The sequence below is a fragment of the Gracilinanus agilis genome, chromosome 4 (genome assembly GCF_016433145.1).
Source record: "Gracilinanus agilis isolate LMUSP501 chromosome 4, AgileGrace, whole genome shotgun sequence".
In the NCBI taxonomy this organism is placed as follows: domain Eukaryota; kingdom Metazoa; phylum Chordata; class Mammalia; order Didelphimorphia; family Didelphidae; genus Gracilinanus; species Gracilinanus agilis.
Window position 1 is genome coordinate 120,563,173 of NC_058133.1, and position 19,801 is coordinate 120,582,973.

Sequence of the window (19,801 nt, forward strand, 5' to 3'; positions counted from 1 at the left end):
AGGGAAGGGAGGAGAGCTTAAATATGTTTAAAATGCTTTTTAAAAATAAAAGTGGGAAAAGGCAATGTTCTTATCCTTTTCAACATTTTAAATTTAACAGTTCAACAGATGCATTACCTCTCAGCTCATCAAGTGGTTTAGCAATTTCCGTGAGTTTTACTACATTCAGATGGAGAAGTATGCACGTCAAGCCATCAACGATGGGGTCACAAGTACTGAAGAGCTGTCTATAACCAGAGACTGTGAGCTGTATCGTGCTCTGAACATGCACTACAATAAGGCAAATGACTTTGAGGTAGGCACTGATCTTTTCTTTTTGCGTCTTTCTCTCTTTCAATGCAAATAATCCAACAAAAAATCCCTCAAATCCATTTTGCCATTCTTTTTTCTCTGCCAAACATTCCCATCAATCCAACAGAGTAGAAGTACAAGTCTCCAACATTGGGGAAGATCAGGTATGTCTTCAACTGAACCCAGAAAAACTGGTGTATTCACTGGTGTATTCAATTCCTCTCTGACCCCCTGTTTGGGTTACTTGCTTTCTGGATGGGAGAGCTAGGAAGGCCCTCAGAGGCCTCTAGTCCAATTTCTTTATTTTAAAGTTCAGGAAATTCAGGTTAAGAAACTTGCCCAAGAATATGTAGGATTTGAAGACTCTTATTCCAGAGCCAGTAAAGAAATCCTAAATGACCTACATGCAAACAAGATCCAAGAACTTAAGGGGAATGGTGGCAGAGAACAATAGAAGACATCCCAGAGCAAGAATACATAATCTACATTTTTGCCCTAGCAGAAACATAAGCTCCCTGAGGACAGAGGTGGTTTTTTGTTTGTTTGTTTCCTTTTTTGTTTTGGTATTGTATCCTTAGCGCCTAGCAAGCAAGTACTTAATATATACCTTCAGTTCATTCATTCCCTAATGGATCTTTTTGCACATTTGATGTCTGGGAGGCCAAGCTGACATGATGTTTGCTACAAGTAGGAAGAAATCCCTTAGTTTTTCCCTGGTGAGGGAGGAGGAATGGCAATGTCAGGAAGAAAAACTTCCTGATGATTTCTGAAACTTGAAAAGTTTTCATTTATGAACAGATTGATATACTAACGACTCTAAGGATTTCCATATTCTCAGTTACACAGTTCCATTAGAATGCCGTCCAACCAGGTTTTTTTGTTTATTTGTTTTGGGGGATGTATCTTGGTTTTTCTAAAGAAATCAAAATAAAAGATGAGCTCATGATTTAATGTGTACAAAAATTAGGCATATATGGATGTGTATGTATATCCTATGCCTACACTATGTTGCTTAAATAATGCTAATGTATATTATAGCTACATGCTAAGGGCATACACAATGGTCAGACCAAAAACATCTACCTGAAAAAGTTTTTTGGCTCTGACTGTGATTCTTGTTTGTTGGCCGTTGTGGTGGCTCACCAGATAGTTCGCATGATGGCCTTCTGGTATACAACCCAAGTTCTCTTCTTGATGCTAATAATGATATTTGACTTGGTTCTGCCAATTAAGAGAAAAAGAAAGTTAGGATGGGGGATGGAGCAGGAGTTTTGTAGGTTCTGTTCTCTAGTAATGAAGTAGAGGGGCTCAAGTGGATGGAACTGGCCTGTTACTCTTGGTTAGATGCCATGCTACCCTGAGGGCAAGAATGTTCTCTTTGGGCCACATTCCATAACTTGATGGCCATATTCTCATGCAGATAGAAACCCATTAATGCTTAGAGGAGCTCTTAACTTTGGAAGAGAAAGGAGCAACTGAATCCAGGCCTAGTAACAATGGCATTTGACTCAGTCTGCCCTCCCTGCTTCCCTCTTCCCTGACCTTTCTCCTACCATTTTTGGCAGGAATTGATTACTTATGGACCAAGGTGACGTGGTGTATTATAAAGAACAGAATGTGGAAGTCTGAGAGTCGGGAAGTTACTCTTTTTTCCTTGAAAGATCGAATAGTTACACTGTAAACCTCCAGTTTGTATTTGCTATCCAAGATAAATATATTTTCTTGCCAAATGCAGTGTAAATGAACTTTTTCATTTGCTGAATTCATTAAAAAATGAGTATCTTTCCAGTCATATTACATTATCTTAAAGAGTTTCCATTTTAACTCCTTGGTTTGGTTAAATTCATGTATGATATTAATGGGCTTTTTTTTTCTAATAAAGAAGAAAGCTTTGGGGGAAAAAAATCCAATAGCTAAACTAACATTCAAACCATTCATTCTCACAGGGACATCTTACTCTACTATTTAAATTATATAAGATGCTATGGCTTAAAGTCATCAATTATAAACCTATTATTGTAACTGCATTTTAAAAAAAAACTTGTTTTGAATTTGGATAACTCCGGCCTGATGATACTGTTCATTTTTGATCTTTTCTCTAATTATTACATTTTCCTCTGCTTAAGGAGGGCGTATGCTTCTCTTTGGTGCTACAATTATGATTTACAGTTAATGCGGCATGAGGTATTCTACCAGCAGCATCTGTCAAGTTTTATAAAAGACTTGCCCAGAACCCATGCGGTGACTTCTGAATTTTTTGTCTGACGTACTTAAGTGAGCATATCATTAAAAGATATCAGAAAGTTTACAGTATAATCTAAACTTTACCTGTCTAGTGTTGGGTTTCTACTCACAGATCAAGAGGCCAAAAAAAAAAAAAAAAAAGAAAAAATAAAGAAAAAAGCAGAGTAGAATACAATGGGAATGGTATCCAATGACCTGAACATTTGTCCTCTTTAACATTATCCAAGTTCCTTTCCCTCATACTGATCTGTGTTGATCTTTTAATATGTTTGAAGACTCATAGTTTTCTCTTTTTTTCAGAAATTGGTCTCATCTACTGCTCTCTTATCTATCTCTTCTTTTCTTGACTTAATATAGAGTGTGCCTGAATTTTAAGGGATTGAGTACACAAAGTATGGGACTTGGGTAGGAATTTTGTCACTTACTATTTGAATGTGGGCAAGTTATCAAATCTCTATGTGCCTGTTCTTGCTCCTCCTAGGAATATTTTCATTTTCTATATGAGAATCAATGAGAAAGCACCTTGGAGGAAGAGAGCTTATAACATGATTTTGAGGCAGGAACATGGGTTTGTCCCTCCCCCTCTCTGAACAATTTGAATAATATTAAGTACTTTTGAATCAAGTTCTTGGCATGTACTAATAAAAGCCTCAGATAAGGTTATCCTTTCTTTCCATGCCTTTGTGCATAGATGTCTGTGCTTAAGTAAGATCCTTAACAAGACACTGGCCTTATCATTTTAGCTTTACCAGTATGGCCTTGTGGCTGGGGGCCAGCAATGAACATAGCACCTCTAGCTGAATACAATGACTAACATTTTTGTGTGCTGATTTGTTTCCATATTTCTGTTTCCTCCCTTAAGGTCAACTGAAATGGGGCAGATATTTTGAGTAGAACTAGAGGAAAAGGGTCACAGATGGGGAAAGTATTGTCCATATTTCTTTTATTTTCTTGATTTGAAGTGGTAGACAGAGGGATACATTTTTTTGGACTATGACTGCTTGACTCCAAAATAGCCAATCAAGTCAAACAATAGCCAAATAAAATATCTCCTCACTCAATTATTTGATGTCTCCATAGACAATAAAATGAAAAAAATTTGGCACTAAAATGTTTGCTTTTCAACTGGTTGGTTTGACACCGTATAAATAAAACATCGGGCAAAATTACTTGCAAAGAATCTTGTAGTTTGTTTGTGACAATCCTCTCCTTCTCTACCAGATCTGCCATTTTCTTTTCTACCCTTTTCTATCAGATTTTCTTCTTCCCATTTAAATTTACTTTTTTTTTCTTTTTTTACCATCTTCCTGTAAGATGCATTGTTTTCTTTTCTTTTCCATCTTTCTTTTCCCTCCTTCCATTCCTTTATTTTCACTCTCTTTTTCTTTCTCTATGCCTATGAGTTATATCTGCCAATAATTTTTCACCATTCTGAAACCCCAACTGTGGTACCCATTAGGGCAGAGAGGTTGCTGACTCCTGATAGAAGGGAAAAGAGAACAGTAGATAGAAGGAGAGAAGTTTTGTAACAAGCAAAAGGAAGATTGGCTGGATTGGATGTTTCAAGATTCCTAAAACTAAAATACCTAAGTGGCATAAGAACATGTATCAGCTCATAAATTTGTCAGGGGTTCTTGGCTTAACTTTAGAATTAGGAGGTCGAGAACTAGAGAAGACTCAAGGAGCAGTGATGGAAAAGCCTAAAGGGAAAGTTATAATGAGGTTTACTCCACTCAAGGGAAAATATTGCCACAGTCATATGTGGAAACGGGTACAGCAGAGGGATATTTAGCAACAAGATAAAAATGTTCTTCCTCTACACCTACTATTTGGTGAGATTGCCCACAACAAATTAACTTCTCTAGGTGCTGTGGTTGACCCTTGCTTTGTATTTATTCCTCATTGAAGAGTTTCTAGAAATTTTTCATGGGACAAGGCAGAAAGGTTTGCTTTTTAAAGTGGTGACCCTGCTAGCTTAAGAAGCTATGTGTGCTATGATATTTTACTTGCTGCTTCATCCAGATTATTTCCCACTACCTCTTCCCCCCCAACACACACACACACAGCTCCCTCCAATTCTATAGACTAAAGCCATCATAGTCTCTAGATCTGTTCAGAGGTTTTTTGGGTTTTTCACATGGGACTACATCATTTTAACTGATTTGTGAATCCAAAAGGATTCCCTTGTTGACATTCGAGTTTTACCAGTTGAGGAAAGAAATGATCATTTATCAGGGTCCTAAGATTATAGATCTAGACCTGGGGGGGGGGACTTTAGAAGCTATCTGTTCTAACCCCTTTATTTTACAGGTGCAACAACTAAGACCCAGGGAGGTTTAGTGACTAACCTAAGGTCACCAGGGTAGTAGTGAGTAGCACAGTTGGGATCAGTTCTTATAATTCTATTTTATTTAGAGCTTTTCCTACTGCATTATGCTTCCTCCTTTCACAACCCTTCTATTTTTTTTTTCATCCCACTAGAGTAGATTTTGGAGGTTTGGTGTGGTGACTAAGAGTTTAGAGAAAGTTTGACTGACACCATTACAAATGATTTGAGATTCAATGGACATAAACTTTGGGGACTAAAAGCAATAGATCTTTCCATTAGGGTAACTTAAGCATTTTCTCTTATTGTAGAGGCTGTAGAAAATCCTTAACAACATGTAGTAAGTCTTAGGGTAGAAAAAGAAAAATTCATAGGTCTTCATAGACCTTCCAGCCCCATCAACACACCAATCATTTGTCTTCATGTAAGTTTGCAGCTCTTGGAGCTACTGAGCAAGAGGGAATGGCTATTTCTGCCCTTGTTCACTGTAGACCACAGTGTTTTGGGTGGAAGCCATGGGAATGAAAGAGAGGGAGGATTTAACCCATTGATTAGTAAGCTTTCAAATACTACTTCCTCCATACCACTGTCTCACTCTTTGGATGTTCAGCCATGGCCACCTGTACATTGGACATTTTTCCGGGTGACTTTTGGCAGGCAGGTTACCTCCACAGATCATTGAACATTTTTCTGCCTCCCATTTGGACTTATCCAGGGATGATTTCATGTGATTTGTTGAAAGGGAATTTTCAAAAAGTAACTTCCTCCTATTCCCTCAATCTGCTACCCCCTCCCCCCAAGCAAAACCAAACCAAACAAAATTGATGTTTGCCATTTGGGAGAATGGCAAGTACATTTGGAAAACTTTCACCCATATCATCATCTCTTTAAAGAAAAATGAGGACAGGTGGGTTTTGGAAGAGCACCTCTCCTCTCCAAAGAGATACTTAATGTGAATTATCATTTGGAAAGCTAGTATATGGATATACTTTTACTGCGGACAGACACAGTCTTTTGGCCTAGAAGCTATCAATTCATTTGGGCAATGGCATGCCATGTTTAGTGGGTGGTGAGGAAGAGAAGATGTCCTTCCCTTTTTTCTTTGCCAGCTTTATCAGTGACAAGCCAAATGGATTCTTTAAGGAACCAATCCCTACTCTCTGTCACTTCCTTCCCCCGCGCCCCCCCCCCCCCCCCCCGTGAATCTTTCTCTATCCTTGTGTATGTGTGTATGTGAATCACTCTCTGGGAATATGTGTCTTTTGCAGAACTGCCTCTTGGAATTAGAAGAGACCTAGTTCAGAGTTGGGAGGGGGCGCAGGGACATTTGGTTTCTAAACGAGGCCTCGTTTTTTACATTTCTGTCCTTTTGGTATTCAAGGTGTTCATCAATATAATGAAGTAGGCCCATTGATTTATCATCTATTTGGTAATGTCATTACATTTTTAGCTCCCTGTGTCTTTTTTGTCATTGGGTTACATTCAAGCACAGTAAAGACCAACTTTGAAACCTCCTTACTCAACAGCTTTATTAGTTATAGCATTCCACGACCTTTCTCAACATTCTTAAAGAAAAAGATAGAGTGTAATGTCGCCTTGCTTTGCTTATTGTTCTTTGTTGGGGTGAACAAAGCATTTTCGACAGTGGCTATAGCACATAATTATACAGCTTTCAATAGCAGTGTCTTGGCACGTATCAAAGTTCAGAAGAGCCTTTAGAAAAAAAAAGCTGTTTTGTGGCAGCCTGGGGAGGGTCTCATCTTTCCTTCAGAAAATAGTTCAAGGCTCTTCTGTCAAGCTTTCCTACTTAGAGCTTTTTCTCCTCCTGCTTCATAAAGTTTAAAGGGGATTCAGTGGAGTTCTATGATCTATTTCCTTTGAAAGATTGTTCCTCTGCACAGAGAAGTCCTTTGACTTCAAGAGTTCACAGATTCATGTCTTTAGGTATCATATGTCTGACCTTATCAGTTACTCTATTTAATGTAGGAGAAAAAGTCTCAACTCTTTGTGTTTGTCTGTTTTGCCTCTGTGAAATGATTTGGTGAAAAGACCATCCTTTTTAACACACCACTGAGAGGCCGTTTCTGACTGTAACCTACCCTGTGGCTCTGCTCTCTTTAAAAAAAAAAATTGTCCTTGTGTTTTGTGTATGGATAATTTCACAGTGAGAATAGAATTATACAAGGACAGGCGCACACACACACACACACAAAAAAAAATCTTTTGCTCTCTCCCTTACCTCCCTCCCCCTATCCCACCCCAAATGGTCTATTGGCTATTTTGGTGGCTGTACCCCAACAGGCAAAGCCATTTAACAAACACGGAGATAGCGGCTGGAGTGCTGGGACAGCAGTAGGTTTTTCCCTTGCTTCGACCTACCCCTAAGGCCTTCATAATTAATTGTCCTTCAGAGATGAGGAAAGTTCAGAGACAGTGTGTGTAGCGATGTCTATTGTCTGACATTCAGCTCTCCTTCCCTCAGCTCTTTTTCTTCATTCCACAAAGGGTTATCAATAGGAGCAAGAGAGCAAGCTCTCTTCTATAACAGCTGCTGGTGGTGGTTGTAGCTTTCAGTGGGACGTTATCATTGTACTCAGCCCATCTATGGATTAAATGAAAAGTTCTAACAGCCTTTTTTCAGACTTGCATGTTTATTTCATCTAGATTAAACAGAATTGTTTAGCTAACTAAAACCTGTTCAAAGCTGGCATTTTTTTTTCCTTCAGATGGCAGATAAAAATTGTTTCATCAGCCTTCTCTTTCTTGCTTTTTTTAACCATAACTTTTTTTGTGAGGCATATGGTAGAAAGGTTAATGAACATATATTCATTTCTCTCCAACACATTCTAGAAACTTTGAAAAGCAGCATTCATTTTAGCAAATATTGTCGATTTCACATGGAAACTATGATTTCTGAAAACAGATTATTGTAGTAGAGAATCCTTTTGTTTCACCTTCAGAGAATGGTTTCAGGCAATATTTACCACTAATTTTTTTTAACATGACATAAAACAAAACCAACACTATCTTTTTCTTTTTCTTTTTTCTTTTTTTGGCTAAAACACTGAACAAAGATGTGCAGCACATTTGAGAAGTGTAGGAAAAAGACTGTCTATTAATGATCATTATGTTACCATTCCTGCTAAATAGGGTGAAGCCAAGGAAAACAAACACAATCATTCTTCTGTGGTGCAGTTGAACTAGTAAATTAGGGAGGTATAAATTTTTTTAAGCTACATTATACCAGCTACAGAGACTTCAGTACTAGAGGGAGCAGTCAGGGTTTTAAAAAAAAAATTAAATAGAACAATCTACTTCCTGGAATTTTCTTTTCAGTGGAAGGAGATCTGAACCATGGCCATTTTTTCTGTCCTAATTAAGTTACTCTTCAGGTTGTTTCATCTTGGACTTTCTTTGTATTTAAGGAGAACTTGTATGTGAAGTAGACACAACCAATTCATAAAGTCATACCGAAAAGGGAGTCATAAAAAATTCAAATTATTCTTATGAATCTTTCATTAGAAGCAATGAAAAGGGACATTGGTATAGCCAAGTCCTTTGTGCGAGAAGCTCTTCTTGGGGCTTGCTTACCATTGTTCTTTTAGTCCCCCAATAGACTTTTACTTTAAAACTGACAAAAGTCACCTAAAAGCCAGACAGCTGTACTAACACAAATACCTACCTTACCAAGAGAGCCACTGCCAAGTGATTAGAGAGACTTGGAGACATTGCTTGAAATAGAGTTTGATTGTTTATTTTTCTTATACCATTCCCTATCCTACTTTCTTTTTTTTTCTTTTTTAATACTAACTTTGGTCACCATTTTATCTGTCATTTATAAGACTCCCATTCCTTTGGGACCTCCCCCTCTGAAAAAAAAACAGTTACCCAGTTGCAGGGAAATTGTCAAGTCCCATGGAAAGAGTTTGATATGTTTGAAGTTGACAGAAGTTTAGGGATCCTCTGGGATGCCAAATTCTCTTTCTCCTCTACTCTCTGGTGTTGCTCTCTTCTCCATTCTTTCTGTTCGAATCAAATGAATCCTTCTCAAGCATCTAAGATGTGTTGCCACTTCAGATTATCTTCAACGAGAATGGGAGGGAGTGAATAAAGATTTCTAAGAGAGGAGGGGAAAAAAGCCCCCACATTTCCAAGTCATCATCACCCTTCAGGTTCAAGGGTGGGGGATCTCACTGCACCCAGTTTCCCCAGGATCTCAGGACTCGGTGGCAGCCGTCATGAGAGATGGTTGGTCTTTCCTGTGTGTTTATTACAGGCCTCTAAAGACTCTTATTTATTCTCTCCCATGTCACCTTGTGTACAGTCTGGTCTGTGACACTGATGGTGATTATGTCATTATTTTGCTCTAGGGGCTTTGGCACATCTGCAGAGCTGATGCACATCTTCTTTGTTACGCTGGCATACGTCCCATATCGCAAATGCTTCATTAGCCTTACTGCCTGCCTCCTTGCCAGACGTGAGGGCCCAAATCCAGCCTTCTTTTTGCTTCATTCTTTTGTGTGGTTGATGATCATCTATTCATCTTCGTGGTTCTTCCCCATTTTCCTCGACTTTTGAACTCCAGATGTCCTGGGTTTTTTGTTGGGTTTTTGTTTTTTTTTTTTTTTTTGCCCAAATCACTCCAAAGTCCACAATGAGAAACAAGGTGACTCTTCACCCCTCCTAAGCCAGCTGACCCCTCATGACCTCTTCCACTTTTTCACTCCTCAAATGAAAAGTGACTTTGAATAGGCCCCCCACAATGACAGTTAACATTTTCTAACTTGCAATTTTAAAAGGTACTAAGGAGGTGCTTACAGTTTATGATGGCTGGCAGGAACAGATTCAAGGGTTATTAGATATTCCTTATTGTATGCCTTCTTTATCCCACTCCCTTCACCCTACCCCCACTCACTCTCCCTGATTCTTTTTTTTTCCCACACATTGCTACATTTCACCAAAGGGTTTTCAAAAGGATGCTTTGAATGTGAGCACAGAAAATTTTCTTCATTTTCTCACTATGCAGGTTGTACTGGATTGAAATCTCCTCCTCTCTGAATGGAAACTACACACACACACACACACACACACACACACACACACACACACACACCTTGTTCTTCTTCTCCCCGCCAGCTCATTGACCTCCTATAAAATATTTGAAATGGTTAATGCTTGGCCCTTTTGAATACAGAAAATTATTTCACTAGCTGAATATTTTTTTAATCTTCCAGAGATAGTACCACAGAGTCCACCCTGTTTCTTTCATTAATATATGTTGGTTTCTCTGCTAACTAGAAGAGATTTAAAGCTTACTATCTTGAGCAATGATCAGTGATAAGGATATGCTCTATAGTTTCTTTGTTTTTCTTAATGTAAATTAATTGAACTATGTTAATATGTTACAGAGAGCTCCTCTAGAAAGTGCTTTCATCAGATTTCTTTCTTCTAGCCTTCCTCACTATAACGGCCATCATTACTCCCCACCCCAGTAGAAGATTTTTTACATTTATTTTCATCTTTGATTAAAGCCCATTCAGATTTGAGGAGATGCTTCAGTGTGAGTGGCACATGTTCTGTGGGGTTATGGCCATGTTACTTCCAGTGAATTTTAATCAAGACTGTAGGACAAAGACCTTGGCATGGGTTAAAAAACAGTTTTCCCCAAGGGAAGCAATTGTTTCTTGGTAGTCTCAGAGTTGTCACATTGTACCAGATCACTGACCTCTCTGATCTCCATCCCCTCGAGATCACTGAGCCAGACCCTAGTGTGGGGACTTGTTCTGTTGATATGGAGGTAGAGTCATAAATTTCTATAGGGAGAAGGAGCATCAGAGATAATTTAACCTTAGAGGAGAGAGTCCAATCCCCTTTTTTTACAGACAAGGAAACAATTATAGAGAAGGGAAATGGCCTCACCAAAATAACATTAAGTGGCAGATCTCAAAGTAGAATCCGTATCTCTTGATTCTCCATTCTTTTAGTCTTTGTACCCTGCCATACTCAGAAAGAAAACAGCAGAAATGCCATCCTGGGTTATAGTCATGGATCATCCAGGTTAATGTGGCCTTTAACAGTGGCCAAAAGAATGCTGTGTGAGAGAGGGCAATGGTTGATCTTTTTTGATATGGTCTTTTGGGTAGAAGTTGAAGAGAGCTCATTTTTGGCTCAAAATAAGGACAAACTTCCTAGTAATTAAAGCTATCTAGAAATGGAATGGGCTGCATTAGGGAGTGGGTTCCTTATCATTGGAGGTCTTTGAGCAGATTCTGTATGCTTCTATGTCAAGGATATTGTAGAAGCTTCTTATTCAGACATTGGTTGAATGGGATGATCTCCGAGGTTCCTTTTTGTTCTGAGATTATCTCTAATTTTCCATGGAAAAAACCACACACACATGCACAAGACCATATATTTATTTCAGCTCTTTGTAAAATAAATCTCATTTTCAGAATGCATCACTTCTCAAGGCACTGAGTTCCATAAATTCACAACCAGACAAGAGAAAAATGATACTTTCTTTTCTTTAGCCAAAAACTGTATCTTCTGACTACCAAGAGATACTCCCTAGTTTGTAGTACTCTGGTATAGCAATAATGACTTATTTTGCATAGGGCTTTCAAGTTTAGAAAATACTTCATCTTTAAATAAAATTTTAAAAAAAGAAAATATTTTATTTGCATTATCTCATTGGATCCTCATAACAGCTCATGATAAGGATCCTCATTTTACAGATGAGGCAACTGAGGGTGTGAGATGTTAAGACTTGCCCAGTTGCACAACCAGTGAAGGTCTGAGATGGGATTTTAATTCAAGTCTTCCTAACTCCAACTCTAGCTTTCTATTCTAGAACTCCAAACTAGTCTGTGCTCTGTCTTTTCATGTCCTTCATAACTTAATAGGCTTCAATACTATCTTTCCTCGGCCTTCCCCTCTTTAGAATGGAATCCTAAACCTTATAGTTTAATCTCAAATGGAAACTATTTTATCCTCTCATTCATTTTCATTGTCCTTCTCTGAAACTTTGGCAGTTCCAATATGTTTTTCCAGAGGGATATAGATTAGGATTGTGCAGAGTATATCAAATGATAAAGCCATCATACCTCACTTGTAATCCCCAGGTAAACAGGGAGTTTTCTGCATTATCATGATAGGTATTCACTTCAATCTATGAAGCAGTATGATTTGAAGTGGGCATCCAAGTAGCACTTGTTCATTGGTTATCTTTCAACTGCTATAGGAACAGAGTATCATATTCTTAGTAACCATGGCAAATATGACTAGGTCTACATGACGTCAGTCAGCTGGATGAAAATGAAGAAATCAGCCCTTTTATCTGAATATTTTAAATTTTTTATGGACAAAATATCTTGTGTATCTTAGTTTGCATCCAGAAACATCCACTGAAAACAGTTGCCTTCAGCCTAGTGTGAACTTGGTGTTACACTGAGAATATTAGTCACATTAGGATAGTTCTAATCCCTCCCTATTAGCTCTGTGTTATCCTCAAGAGGCACTTTGGTCCCTGGAATATTCATTAGCAAAGAGGCATCATCAAAATAAGAATAATAATAGCAACTAGCATTTATATAGTACTAGTTTTCCAAAGCATATTACATATATCTTACTTGAAACTCAACCACAACCTTAAGTTCTTACGATCTCCATTTTACAGATGAGAATACAGAAGCTGAGAGAGGGTAAGTGACTTGTCTAGGGTCACAGAGCTAGTAGGGATGTGAGGCAGGATTTGAACTCAGATCTTCCAGGCTACAAGACTAAGACTCTATCTACCACACTCTGGGTTATCCAGATTACTTTGGCCTCTCTTGCATAAGCAAAGCAAAGCTTTACTTGTGTCTTTCCTGTTGCATCCCTCAAATAAGGAAGATGAGAGCTTTCTGGAGTTTTCCCTTCCTTCTTCTCATGGTTCTGATAACAAGTTACTGTTAAAAAGTTTTAAGAATAGAAGCTGACTTTTATTTCCATTGCATCCCAGTTACTTGCTACTCCTCCTTACTCCTCATCGAAAGTAACTTTCTCTAATGAGTATGTTCTTATCAAACATTCAGATTTGACTGGGACAGTAAAATGGAAAAAGTTCTGGACAAAGAATCAGGAGCCCTGAGTTCAAGGTCTGCCTCTGGCACTGTGACCTTTGTAAAACTGACTAACCTCTCCCGGTATTATTTTCCTCATCTGTAAAATGTAGGGGTTGGACTAGATTATCTCTTGGGGTCTTTCCTGCTCTAACTTTGTAAGATTTTAAATGAGATTCCTCTCCAAATAAGGCCTGCTATGTCACCAGAGAGAGTGAGATAATCCCAGACATCTTGCAAAGCTTTAAGAGGTTGAAGTGATATCCTTTGCCAGCAAGAAGCTCCTATTGAGGGGCCCTTGGGTTTTTGTGTGACGTTCCTGTGGCTTCATTATCTCTGTGAAAATCTCCAGGGATCCCATTTGAGTCTTTTCTGAAGCTCCCACTGGGCCTGTCTGAATATCTGCCATGTCTTTGGGGGCATGACAACTGACCTGCTGGGATTACAGAGATTTAATTTTTAGGCATAAGCCCTTTATTACCTGGAATGGCACTGATTGTCTCTAAAGAACACAAAATGAAATGAGGAAAACCTAGATTTTGTGAACCCTTTGTAGGTGACTTTTGACTTGCCTGTTGGATCCTCATAAGTGTCCCCAGACCAGAACACAGACCTATGAAAAATAAGGCAGAACTGCTGTCCTGGGCGTCACACACCCCATCCGACCTAGCCACCAGTACCTCAGACCAGTAGATGTTAGCCTGCAGGGTCTTCCCCTTCCTTCTTCTCTGGGTACTGAGAACTAGTTAGTATAAAAAGAGTTTCACTAGTAGTAAAGCCTCTTGAGTCTGGTTTCCATCTGCATCCCTCACTTACCATGAAGTACTAAGTGGACTGCGTTCACTCTTTTCTACTGTCTTGCTACAAGTTCTCTGATTGGATAGAACTGTTTTGGGTATACTATAAACTGTCCTGTCCTCTGCTGCTCATGGTAAAGGGATTAGAGGTTAGAGAGGTCTTTGGTTAGAGAGAAGCAGCTTGGGTGTTGATTATTGCTGGGTCTCCCAGAATGGAGAAGGGGGTGTTGGGAAGTTATAAAATCTGGTAGTTTTAAAAAGCTTTGGATAAGGCTGTATATGTTAAGTGAGAACAAGTATTGGAAGAGGGGTAGGACGATAGGCAGAGGAATTGGTTAAGGGAGAAGTAAAGTCTGTCTTTGAGACAAAAAAAAACAATCTGAGATGAAGGCATAATTTTTTAAGTGAATCAATGTAGAATTTATTTTGCTTTTTCCCCTCTTGGGAAAAAAATTGGGAACCTGCCATTTCAATATGGCAATAAGATTTCTGTCCCAAACATCCTCTCAAGTACTTTTAAAGCTCAAGGCCTTGGCCTTGAAGCTCATTCCAGGAATTCTGCTCTTCCTTTCAAAATTGTTTGCCTTGCATCTCACAGTGATCTCAAAGCTTTTTATGAACTCTTATGTGACATGACCTAGAGGGAAGGTTGGAACTTCTGAAACACATTCATCCTTTAGTCCATGATGAAGTGTTTGCTAAGTTGCTGATCCTAGCAGCAATGGGCTTCCTATTTAGGAAAGGGGGAAGAAAGTGTACAAAAACAGATCATCTCTAGTCGAAGGAGCTGTCAATCAAAACCGTGTTTTAAGATACAGAACACCCTTGTACTTCCATAGTGACTCTTGGATTTTGGATATCACAGGAGGTCACTTCATTTTCTAGCTTAGAGGAAGTATCTCAAACCTTAGAATACTCTCTAGAACACTGCACTGGGGAAGTACCAACCTGACAGTGACAATTTCTACCCCCACCCCAGCATTAAAGCTCTCAGTTACTTCTATTCTGTTTCCTACTTTCCAGCATGTGTCCAGGTTTCTTCACCCACATTTCTCCTGAGGGAATAAAGACTTATTTTGAATATTTCATTAACATAAGGCAAAATTAGGAAGACAGATCCACTGGAAAAGATAACTGTGTGATACATTCCAACACCAAATAGAAATAACTTGGGATTATCTGGGCTACTATTAACTTTCATGAGTATGAAGGTCAAGCAAGAATTCTGTATCTGTTTTTAGTCAAAGGTCTTCTATTCAAGGAGTAACCAAGGCTGTTGCATCTTAGCTTGTAATTTTAGTTGGTAATCATACACAAGGTAAGAAAAATAATATTGGAATATTATCTAATTTCCAATGCTCTTAGGCTCCAACACAGACAGTATATAATTTCCCTTGCAAGTTTTAAGTGAAGAAGAGTGCCCCAATATGAGCAGTACACTGTTCCAACAACGGTTTCATTTTGTTTTGTTTTGTTTTTTTCCTATCCAAGGTATCAGCTAGATTTTGTTATTGCTATCCTGTCAACAGGCAAAGTAGAGATATAATGTACAAGACAGGCATATGAAATATAACAAAAGCATTTATAAATGTTGTTTTTCATTTATTTATCTAACAGTTCATTATCTATTTCTCTTTTCTCCTTTCTCATTTTTCATTCTCTTTCCTTTCTCTCTTTTCACTCTTTTTAATTCATTTTCCTTCTTTCCTTGCTTCCTTGCTTCCTTCCTCCCTTCCTTCCTCCCTCTATTCCTTCTTCCCTCCCTCCTTCCCTTCCTTCTTCCCTCCCTTCCTCACTTCTTTCCTCCCTCCTTCCTTTCCTCCCTTCCTCCCTCCCTCCTTCCCTTCCTTTCTTCCTTCCTTCTTTCCTTCCTTCCTCCAAAGTATGATTTCAGCAGTTTAAGGGACTCTTGGTAAGGAAGATCCCTCCACCAGCAGAGATCTACAAATGTTTTGTCATTTAAAAGGTTGCCTGGGGTGCAACAGGGGCAGGGGGTGGTTGGCTTTAAGAGTTGGAATTACTTACCCAGGGTCATGTAACCACTATGAATCAGAGGCAGGACTTGAACCCAGGTATGACTCAGAGACTGAATATTCACTGTTCTATGCTGCTTCTCTTTAAAATTCTTTTGGAAAAATCAATATTTTAAACGTCATGATTTTAACAGCATATGGGTATTTATTTTGTCATAAGTCAAGTTATGTGTTACAGTAAAGACAAGTCTCCTGGCAAAAAGTCACACAGTTTTCAACCGTTGTGTCTGGTCATGAAACATGGACAAACTTCTTAGGTTAGTCTTGTCTTAGTATTTCCTGGTACAAAAGCACCTACTTCCTACTTATGGAACAGGACAGATACCTGCAATTCTAATGGTTCTTTGTACAAAACACATCTATATGTAGATTAGAGAAATGCCATATACCCAGATGAGATGTTATTAGCTATACCCAAGAGAGCTTGGTTAACTGTTGGAGTAGTGTTACCAGATCAGATTTGGGGGAAGACTAATCTGCCTGACTCAGAAAAGCAAATGATGAATACTGAACCAGTGAGGAACGCCATAGGAAATGGATATGACTAGAGAAAAGATCTTTGGCTTTAATTGTATAAAGAACCCTTGAGTGAGGAAATATCCCCTATCCCTACCTCTACTCTATAGCTTCTAGACTTAGAGAGCTGCCTAAAGGTTCAGTGACTTGCCTCTGGTCAAACAGCCAATATGTGTCAAGAGACAGAATTCAAACCTAAGACTTCCTGCCTTTGAGGCTTGATCTTTTATCTACAACATATTGTTTCTCATCAAATGATTATACGGGATGAAAAGAACAACATATTTTCTATAATGTTATCTACACTGAAATTTGGGCCCAGGGTATTATTAAATGAAGATAATAAAAACACACCCCTCAGAGTGGTTGTGAGGATAATATGAGAAGGCCTTAAGGCATTTTATAAACCTTAAAGTTCTCTATAAAGGCTAGCTAATTATTATTTTTAATCTCTGAGAAGTGAAAAAAAAATTCCTAATAGTGTAGAAAAATCACTTTATTAGGGAGTTTGCTGACCTGAGTTATATTTACATTTTTCCTACTAACTCTCTGTGGAGAGGACAAGTCATTTAGTGTCTCCAAATTTCAGCTTCCTCATATGTCAAATGAGAGAAGTTGGTATGAATTCATATATATCTTTATGAAAGTGGAACATCTCTCTAAGGGGCATACAGACACAAGAAAGAGGGAGCATGAAATCTAGGAAGAACACATCACCAAATACCAAAATAGTGAAACAAACCTACATATATCTTTATGTTTAAGACCAAATTACTGATGAACATATTTAATACCACCAAATTTCAGCACAACATTCACCCTTACCACTCTTCCACCTAGGAACCAATACACAGAAGTTAAGGGTTAAAAAAAAAATTTCAGCACAACAGAATTTAGCCCATTTTTCATAGTTTATTTTTCCTAGGTTTTGATCTAAAATAATAATTTTATTCTCCACAGCTCCTCTCTCTCTCTCTCTCTCTCTCTCTCTCTCTCTCTCTCTCTCTCTCTCTTTCTCTCTCTCTCTCTCGTCTATTCTGGGGAAACTACAGTTAAAATCAATATAAAAACTTAAGCTTTCAGTGAGATGAAAATGATTGATTCCAAGTTGGAAACCCAGGCTATGTTCAGGTGATACTTCTGCCCTTAATGTTGTTCTATACCTAAAGAAGCCAGAGGTATCATTGTATCCATCTGTGGCAATCTTTTCTCCATACCAGGAAAATTAATACCAAAATACAGCATGCCTTTTACATGTTGTTTCAATGTCCATTTATGTCATATCCTTAACTTCACTCCCAGATAGACTCTGAACGAGTGTTTATGTGTTGTTGTTGTTTTTTTATTACATTTCCTCCAAGGAGCTATTTCTACTGAATCATGTCTAGTTGCTACTTACTACTGCTTCTGTGGGCTAATTCTGTTACATTCAACCTTAAAGCTCTTTAACCTCAAAGGGTACCTGCAATTTGTACCATGTACATCCTCAAGGTCTAGCGATTTAATTTATGTTTGCTATTTAGGATGATGGTCAAAATTTCTGACACCTTAACTTTGTCTGAAAGAAATCTTGGGGGCAACTAGGTTGCACAGTGGATAGAGATCCAGGCCTGGAGATGGGAGGTGCTGGGTTCAAATGTGGCCTCAGACACTTCCTAGGTGTGTGACCCTGGGCAAGTCACTTAACCCTATTACCTAGCCCTTACCACTCTTCTGCCTTAGAATCAATATACAGTATTGATTCTAAGACAGAAGGTAAGGGTTTAAGAAAAAAAAAAAAGTCTTGGAGTGATTGTACGAGTCATCAATGAGGGAGGAACAACCACTCTTTTTCTTATTTCTTGACCCTATGTCTCTTCTTGGTTTATGTTTCCTTCCATCCTTCCCCCTGACCCACATTAACATGGCCTCACATGCACAGAAAATATTACAACGTGAACAGCCTTCACTAGCTGAAACCTCTGATCCCATATACATGAGAGAGCTCAATCTGGATTTTGGCAAGAAGATTTGGTGCCCACCAGGTCAGCTCGAATAAAGATATTAAAAAAAAAAAGAGGCAAACATTCATGACAACTGCCTCAAAGCTTCTCCCGAGACGATTTTAGCCCCTTCTCTTCTACTTATATCCTTATCTACATGCATGGATGGCTCGTTGCTTTTTGTTCCCACAATGAGACACCCAAGAATTCTACTTTATATTCAATTTGAAAGCAAAATCAATCGTGAACCAATCTTATCATTTTTAAAGTATGTTTATCCAGCTTTGTAGTAGGAACAAGCAGACTGTTTGAAGGCCACATACTTTTCAAACCTTGGTTGCAACACGTTGCCCCATTTTGAAACCATCTTTATCTAGCCGAGAAAACTAAAATCTATTTGACAAAGTGGTACTCTGGCCAGTTTATCTTGCAATATGGCTTTAGCTCACTGAGTCTATTGATCTCCTTAAATTAATGTTTACAGAATGCTACTGAATTTTGCTCAACAGGACATTGTTCTTTTGAAGCTTGGCTTTAAAAAAAAACCCACAATACTGTTTTTTACCGTGTGTTTCTTTGCTATACCAGGGAAAGTCTTCCTCTCCCCTCCCCATAACCCCCAAAGGTAGCCTTGAACTATTACTATATTAACTTCCTACAAATGTATTTACTCTAAGGATATTAGTAATATAACGTATGACTGAGCTGTAGTTCACAACTGGGATAATTTTGTACAGTTTTTCAGGATGTCCTTATGGTTTTAGAGTCCCTTAAATTTGAAAAAAAAAAACAGGCAACATGACAGAGTGAATTGAGTGACAGCATTTGGAGTCATGAAGAACTGAGTTCAGGATCTGCCTCTGGCACATATTTAGTATGCGACCACAAGTCACTTGATTTGGATAGTTTAAAAACCTTCCATGGTTCTCTTTTGCCGCTGGAATTAAAAAAAATGACTACTGTTCCTAGGAAAAACTATATACTTTTCAGATTGACATTTAAAATCCTTTCTAACCTGATTCCAGCGTCCCTTTCCAGGTTTTGTGCATATTACCACTCCGAGGTAGAATGTAAAGTTCTTGAGAAATGGGGTTGATTTAATTTTCATCTTTAAATGCCCCACACCCAGCACGGTGCTTAATGAATTCTAGTTGCATTGGATTGATCTGAATCTACATACTCTATATTGAGTCAAATTGGACTACTAGCTATTCGGCATAGTCTCTAGCCATTGGACATTGCCCAAATTGTACCCATGTGAGAATGGACTTCTTCCCCATAGAATCCTAGCTCATGTACTGTCTTCTACAGAAAGCCTTTTAGTTATCAGTCCTTGCTCCCTTCCCCCCATTCTAAAATGTTCATTTATGTACTTATTCCATCTGAATTAATGGTAGATACTTAGATAATATTATTACTACTATTTTATAGAATTATATAGAATTTTATAAGAAACTTGAGGCAGAGGCTGTGACTTGCAAAGGCTTCTTACACAATTAGTATATGAGGATGT

At 38.4% G+C, this 19,801-nt stretch overlaps 1 protein-coding gene across 1 annotated transcript in view; it reads left to right on the plus strand.

The window, feature by feature from the left end:
- PROX1 (prospero homeobox 1) overlaps window positions 1–19,801 on the plus strand; it is a 53,230-nt gene that overhangs the window by 24,161 nt on the left and 9,268 nt on the right. Inside the window, exon 4 of the mRNA XM_044672185.1 lies at window positions 101–295. Coding sequence (XP_044528120.1) covers window positions 101–295 — 195 coding nt within the window. The remainder of the gene's footprint in view (window positions 1–100; window positions 296–19,801) is intronic.